Source organism: Vombatus ursinus, unplaced genomic scaffold (assembly GCF_900497805.2).
Source record: "Vombatus ursinus unplaced genomic scaffold, bare-nosed wombat genome assembly UNPS02014845.1, whole genome shotgun sequence".
Taxonomy (NCBI): domain Eukaryota; kingdom Metazoa; phylum Chordata; class Mammalia; order Diprotodontia; family Vombatidae; genus Vombatus; species Vombatus ursinus.
In genome coordinates, this window is record NW_020954623.1 from 2,058,026 (window position 1) to 2,065,702 (window position 7,677).

At 45.1% G+C, this 7,677-nt stretch overlaps 1 protein-coding gene across 10 annotated transcripts in view; it reads right to left on the bottom strand.

Annotated features, from left to right (window-relative positions):
- Positions 1-1,386: 1,386 nt before the first annotated feature.
- EBF3 (EBF transcription factor 3) overlaps positions 1,387-7,677 on the bottom strand; it is a 148,076-nt gene continuing 141,785 nt past the window's right edge. For 4 of the 10 annotated variants that reach the window (XM_027840477.1, XM_027840476.1, XM_027840475.1 and 1 more), the window contains 3 exons: positions 6,392-6,580; positions 5,759-5,956; positions 1,387-1,979 (listed from right to left, as the gene is read on the bottom strand). In XM_027840477.1, the coding sequence (XP_027696278.1) occupies positions 1,948-1,979; positions 5,759-5,956; positions 6,392-6,580 (419 nt within the window). In that variant the 3' untranslated portion in view covers positions 1,387-1,947. The remainder of the gene's footprint in view (positions 1,980-5,758; positions 5,957-6,391; positions 6,581-7,677) is intronic. The other 6 variants (XM_027840483.1, XM_027840481.1, XM_027840480.1 and 3 more) reach the window with 3 other exon arrangements.

Sequence of the window (7,677 nt, forward strand, 5' to 3'; positions counted from 1 at the left end):
ACAGCTAGGAAGGAGGACGGGGGGAAGGGGCAAGAGGGTGCATATCGCAGCAGAAACGGACACACACGGGAGTGACAGGACTGAACACCAGGTTTGTGCTTTTTCTTTTTCTTTTTTTTTTTTTTAACGCAGTAAATCATTCCAAATGAAGTTGTGGTTAACAACTGTGGTGTAAGCCCATGATACAACAGCACAAAGATTCGTCAGAGAAGTCCACTTTTAAGGCATCAGAGAAGTTAATGTGGCAAACATTGGAATTAAAACATCAGAAGTAAATTTTATTTTAAACTTTAGGCCTCTGAATTTTTCCAGTAAACACAGTTCAGCTATGTGGCAAAGTCATGGGTGGCAGCTAAAAGTGACTTTTTACATTCTACAGAAAAAGAAAAGAAAAGAATTAGGACAGCCACAAGTGGGAGCCCCCTGGGGAGCCCCCCACACGGCTGCATCACATGCACGTAGTCTACGAGTATCCATCACAGCCAGCTGGCACGACTTTGTTTTGACTATACAACAAAGAACTTTTTCCCCAAAATTATTTGTTCAGATAACTTAAAAATAATATAAAAATAAACAATGAATTTTGACTTTTCCTCAAAATAAAAAAAAAATGGATGGAAAGTCTAAACAAGAGCGAGAGTTGGGCAGCAGAAATAAAACATGAAAATGCTGAGGAGACCAGCATCTGTTCTTGGCTTAATGCTGAGCACCTTCAGCATCACAACACCGGGCCAGGATGAAAACAATCCACACGGGAAGAAATCAAGGATGGGCAAAGCAATGTACAAAATTTCAAAGATAAATACAATATTTATAATTGATATGTTACAAAATAAAGTCCCTTCGTGACTGCAAGTGTGTACGTGAGAGGAACGGTTACGATGGAGGAGACAGCTTTACTCCTTATCAGGCCCATAAGGAATAAAACGTGCTTTTCTAAATAGTTAAGTGGGTTTGAAAAAAATTCAAGACAAGTGTATAAATATTTAGCTACAACTTTGGCAAAATCACAAAAGTCTACCATTTTATAACCACATACAAAACACATTAGGGAAGAAGGACCTAGAAGTCAAAAGGACAATTTTCTGGTACAAGAAACAGACTCCACAGTAGTAGCCTAAGAATGCAACAGTTTTATACAGGGCTAGCAAAAGTTGAAAAAATGTGGCTGATCACGCTTGCTTAACAGGAAGCTCTAGCAGTGGAAGTATATTTGAACCAACAGACGACAGCGGCCCTTTCTTCTGTCAGTGTGCTCATCAAAGGCAAGAAAGTTCAATATCAAAGTTACAATCGCTAACTACAATAAGTTACAAAGTTTCATTTCATTTCATTAAGATGAAGTTAAGCAATGGCAAACCCTCCCTCCCTCCCGGCCACCCCCAATTCCTCCTAATCGTATAGTCATCCTTTTTTTCGTTTTTCCAGTTTGATGGCTCATACCTCCTTGGCCCCCTTTTTTCACCACAAAAAAATATTTCACATTATAGAGCTACACAACCATCGTGAATTGAGTGATGAGGACAGCAAAATGTTCTGAGGCATTTTTCATTAGTGTTTCATGAAAACCCCGAATGGTGCATCCACAAAGTTTCTCCCCACACAGAGCAAGTACGAGACAGAGCCAAGACGGAATTGGAAACTTTATACAAAATAGGGGTTGCTTTGTTTTTTGTTTTTCTCCTTATTCTTCAGAACTGAGAAATGTGAAAAGATGAGAAAAGTTCAGTCAATAAATGGAATTGTTTGTGAAGAAGTAGGTTGTTTGCATGTCGATTCTTAAGAGTTTAAATAAAATCTTTAAACAAAGTCTTTTTCTGTAGCATTTCAATTGGTGCTGATTTGTCTTGAAGATACTGTTTCCATCAGCATGTCTTAATATACTAAACTTGTCCCCTGAAGCCCGTCCTTCAATGCTTGATGCTACGTAGGTAAACAAAAGTGACCTTACATGGGAGGGACCACCAACCCAGACATAGCTGAAAGAGAAACAGAGACAAGAGACAAAAGCACACGTTGTCATTAATGGAAAGGACCAGATAAAGCAGGTACGCTCCGAGGGGGTCAGGGGACAAGACGGAGCCGCAGCATGTTCTCATCTCACTGTGGTGAGACTTGTATGCAGGCACAAGGGCTGCTCCTCTCCCCCTAGCTGGTAGAATGCTGGACTCAGGGTCAGGAAAACAGGTTCAGATCTCATCTCGGATACTAGCTGTTTGCCCCTGGGCAAGTCACATAGCCCTTCTCAGACTTAGTGTGTTCACCTGCAAAGTGGAAATAATGATAATACCTACCTTACAGAGCTATTAGAGGTTAGACCAGATAATAACTGCAAAGTGCTTTGGAAACCTTAAAGCACTTGATATACTTGAGTGTTTACTATTATCATCATAAGTATCCATTTGGTAAAGAGATACTAGGTCGAGGGACAGCTGGAGGTGCTGCTGGCACAAAGTTTCTCTCTCACCCATGAGTTGGGCATCCACATGGGCATGGGGCATGGGGGAAATCCAGGGAAGGGCCCCTTCTAAGACCATGGCCCCCAAAGACTTCTCTCCTGATCAGAAGAGGATGGTGACATTTTTTGGGGTACAGGCATCCTGCTTCCTCCCACACATGTGACATTTCTGTTAGCATTTTGTTAATGGCAAACAGAGGCCCAGACTCCCCAGGGACTGCTTCTGTTGACAGCTGAGAAACAGCACGGTCACTTCTGGTAATGTCAGACAAGGCCAGCTTCCTTTGCCCAGCAAGGACCGGACCACTTCTCAAGTTTCCAAATCAAAATCAGCCTAACCTCAGTTTCTCTCCACTCTCCCCTGACAGCTCCCCTCCCCCTGACCAAGTCAGCCTTAAGTGGCAATTTTGACATTGTTAATTGTCCTTTCTTATAATGACTGTTCAGTTCCCTGAATCAAGGACTCTGAAAGATCAAGGCCAAGGACAGGCCACACACCTGCCTTGGAATCCACGGACCCACGTGAGGAAAGAGGTGACATTAGCATCTCTAGTGCTGTCTCTCTCTCTCTCTCTCTCTCTCCCTCTCTTTCTCTCTCTCTCTTAAATAAACAAACACTTATGGATTGAAATGCCAAGTGCCCCTGATTCTTTCGAGTTAACCGCTTGGTAGGAATGTAATTTAGAGTGTCTTAACTTCAGTGTGGTTTAATTTTTGTCAGAATGATATTTCTCATTAATTTATGCATACCAGATATTAATACACTTGTTCGTGTAGCGATGTGGGCTTCAATTTCTCAGTTCATTAATTTCAACAATATTAATTTATTTCAGACTCACCGTTACAACTCATGTATGTACACACTCCTGATGTGATCCCATCAGCAAGCACTAAGGTGGTGAGGTAGTGATGGGATTGAGGGCTCAGGGTGATGTGGGCTGCCTGCCATGGAGCTGGGATGGCTCAGAAAGCTTCTTCCTAACCTCCATTAAGCTTTCCTAATGCTCTATCAGGAACCGGGAAAATTGGATCCTTTCAAAGCCCTGAGAATGTTCAGGCCCCTCTTCTCCCTTCCCAACTTTTTCTAAACTGTTTTTTTTTTAAAAGAAGATATAACAGTGTCCTGGAAAGTGGCAACCAGGTCAGACTGGCTTTCCATCTGGAGGAACACATTCCAAGAGTGGATTCCGATGATGTCACTTGTCACTAAGGGCTTGGTGAAGATGAAAATCCTAATACAGGAATTCTCTGTGCTTGCCAGGCACCTCTGACATGGGGGCTGTAGGCAACCCGTAGCAAATGCCCATTAAAAGTGTTGCATTCCATAAAGGGACGAAGCCATGGCAAGGGGAGGCAAGCACGGAGCTGGGAGCATGGGAACCATTCTTGGAGAGAAGGAAGGTCTGGCCACAGCCTCTCTCCCAGCTGTCACCTAAATCCAGCCCCAATTGTTCAGCTGCCACTCGAGCCCATCTTAAATGCAACCCTGAAATGGCAAGGCTGGGATGGAGCCGATGGTGGGGTCTGTGTTGGCCACTGCCAGGAATGACCAGTTCTTCCCAAGCCTTATGGATTCTAAAGTCCGCTGTTACCAAAAAAAAAAAAAAAAAAAAAGATTCTCGCTAGCATCTGCCAAAACCTACAACCACAATAGTTAGGTGATTTTGGCTCTATTAGATCTGCAGGGATGACTGGCCTGACTTCATGACTTTTTTGCCTTCCTGAGAGAAGGGGAGATGCCTTGGAAGGAGTCTAGCTAAGCTCTGGGCCCTCCTAGACTATCTGTTGCCTAGGGTAGCAACAGATGTGGCCAGGGGACAATATGTGCAGCTCTCTGGACCAATCAATGCATACCCTTCCCTGGTATGTGGGCAGAGAGGGCCCCTTTGCAGCCTTGGTCTCTGATGCCATGAAAACGATCCTCAACACCCTCCCCTAAAGAATATTTCAGAGGCCACGCGAATAACAGCAACCAGAGTAGTTTGAGTTGGGGGGGGAGGGAAAAAGGCTTCTGGCCCTTTACTGTTCTTGCAAGTGGGCGGAGGGATAAAGCTGGAAGTGCCATTCACTGCTGAGAGATCAGTAAGGTGTCACCTTCTAGCCTGCTGCCAGTCACTCTCAAACTGGACACAACTGATGACATGGGCAGTAGCTTGCACCCAATTTCATCTGTTTAAAATGGCAATACTGAAAACAAGCTTTGGTGTTTGACCCATTGGGGAAGGGGGAAATGTCATGCCACTGAATTGTTCGAGCTGAGAATGCCCCGAATTCTGGACAGATGCCCTCCTGAGCTCCTGTGCCTTGGGAGCAGGATGTTGCCCTGCCATGTCGGGGGCAGATGTGCCTGTTTCGGTAACTAACATCCATAATGGTCTCAACCATCCTTCAACTGTGGTTTCTTCATGGGATCTTTCAAATGTTTTGATAGGAAAAAAAAAGTCAGAACCTTGCATCCACTGAACCAAAACAAACCAGAAGGATTAATTGTATGTATAAGAATTAAAATAAGGACTATAGACATGCCAGAGATAGAAGAGACCTAAGAAACTGTCGAGTCCAACGTCCTCGTTTTATAGATGAGGAAACTGAGGCACAGAGAGGTTCAGTGATTTGCCCAAGGTCATGTAGCTAGGAAGTGTCCAAGGATTGTAGAACTATGAGATCATAGAAATGGAGATGAAAGAGACTTTGGAGGTCACAGGCAGTCAAAGAGGGGATCGGAACTCAGGTCTTTCTGATGCTAAATCTAGCATGTTATCCCCTACACCGTGCAATACGTCACTGCTGGAATATTAGTGGCGGCAGTGGCAGTAAGGCAATGCACTATGGGAGGGAGCAGAGGGTGCTAGGGGATTAGATTTAGAGTCGTGACCGGGGTTCACATTCCGGCCTCATCACTTACTACCTGTTACGTTGGGCAAGCCTCAGTCTCCTCATCTGAAAAATGAGGGGGTTGAACCAGATGGTCTCTGAGGTCCCTTCCAGCCCTCAAGCGATGATCCGTGGAGCTTCTGAGACACAGTTCAGTGACAAATCCAGCTTTGTTTCGAAACAGAAGATGTAAAAACTCAAGAGGCAGCATCGGGTGAAAAGTTCACTTGTGCTCTCTGACTCCAAAAACATGGAAGTGGCTAGCTTTTAAGATGTCCCCGGGTTGACTTGTTCTGTCTCCCTCATTTCGTTCTAGACCATGGCCATGCCGTCTGATACCCTTGGACAGCACCCAATCACCCACGAATGGAATGAAGCCAACCCCCCACCCTCCTGGCAGAGACGTCTCCCAGAGCCCCCACTCACCTTGAAGCCCATTCCCGTTTGCACTGGTGCACGATGGCGGAGGAGAAGCTTGGGGCCTGACGACTGGAGCAAAGGCGCTCTTTTGTTTCACTGCAGAGATGACATTGGCAGGTGAGAATGAGAAAATGCCGTGCGTACTGCTACAGTTTGAAGGGAGGGTGACCGAAGAGGCTGCCATGGTAGGGCTTGACGGTACTACTGCAACAAAGCAAAGAGAATCAGGACTCAGCTTGAGGTCTGTGTGCGGCAAACACGGACAAAGAGAGTCATATAAGGCCTCGCCCGCCTCTTAAGAGATCGAGAAAAGGAAACGGGAAAAAACACGACACTTTCTTGGCTTGGCCACTCTCTGGATAACAGGTAAACTCTTTGGTGTTGGACTTTGGTTACAAATTGCGCAGCCCAATTCTTTGGTTTGGTTTGGTTTGGTTGGTTTGGTGTTATGCGACCACATTGGGTAGAACGCATTGGAGATCAATTTCGTAGAGCCATTTTTTTATGTCCAGCCTCCAGAGTCACCCCCTCCTTTTATCCAGTAGCTCACGTCATAGAAAAATCAAGACAAGGCAAGTGTTGGGATTTGGTAGGAAAAATGAATCTGCATGATGATGCGTTACAAAAACAGACACTTACTGCCATAAGGAGAGTTAGCTGAGGAGCCATTTAGAAATCCGGGAGAGCCAGGGACGCCTAGATTGGGCATGCCGGCATTTCCATATCCATTCATGCTATTGCTGACTGTGTTGTAATTGGACTGCTGGGGTGTACTGCTGGGAACGTATCCTCGCGGGGAAACACTGCTTGTATTGCGGCTGTAGCCTACTGTTAAGAGCCACCCCCCCACAAAAATCACGTTATTATTGGTAATACGCACTTGGGGGGGGGTTTCCCCGCGAACCTACACCACAGAGTAGACATTTTTAATTGATCGTACCGCCTTCTTACTGCACTATCAGCCCTCACAGCTGAAGATAACCTTATCACGCCAACCCTGCCTAAAGTTGTCTCTCCTCGGGCTGAGACAGTCAACCAAAGCTCTCTTCGATCCAGTTGTGTCAGGTGCCTTCACGTTTATCTTTCGTAGCAATTATCAACAGGCTTGATTCCTGGTTTGTGCCAACACACCGGATGAACTTTCAGCCCTCCCAGACCTTCAAATGCCATCGCTGACAGGAAAAAACTTGTTTGTTCCAGGGATCCTGCCTTAAAAGGTTGTTTTGGGGTCTTCATTCTAATGGTTGATATTTTTATCGCAAGGCTGGTAAGCACATATTTCATTAAGGGTAGCAGGAGTAAAAATGGTAGCAGGCCTGCTGACCCCAAGGGGGATAACTAACTTCACGGGGACCATGGCTATCGGATGCCACCTGAGGCGTGTAGGGAGCGGGGAGGGGGAAGGACGATACAATGCTTGGTGTCCGCAGAGATTTTAAAGAGAAAACCTAAGGGAGACGGCCCAGGAGTGTTTCCTATGGTTGATGTATTTAATAGAAGGGGGGCAGGGGGCAAACGAAGAGTTTTGTTGTCAAGAAAAGAACATCTAGGGGTGAGTGAGTGGGCCTGCTCAGGTTATTTCTTCCCTCTAGCTCCTAAGAGATGAGAATACAAACTCTGTTATGCTACTGTCAAAAATTATGGGTGACTTCAATAATGATTCTCTGCTTAACCAACTACTAGAAAGCAAAGTTATATAGGACTGTCTTCGAGAAAATTTCAAGCAAACCATGTTTAACCATGTAACAAACCAACATGCATTAATTATAATGTCATTAAAACTTCGACTCAACTCCCCTTAAGAAAGCGCTGTGCTCTTGGATAGCCACTCTAGAGCTGACTCTTAGTTTTTCTAGGTAGTAGTTCCTCCAAACAGGGGGGAAAAAAAAGAAAGTAAGTATCGGGATCCATGTATTCCACTACAC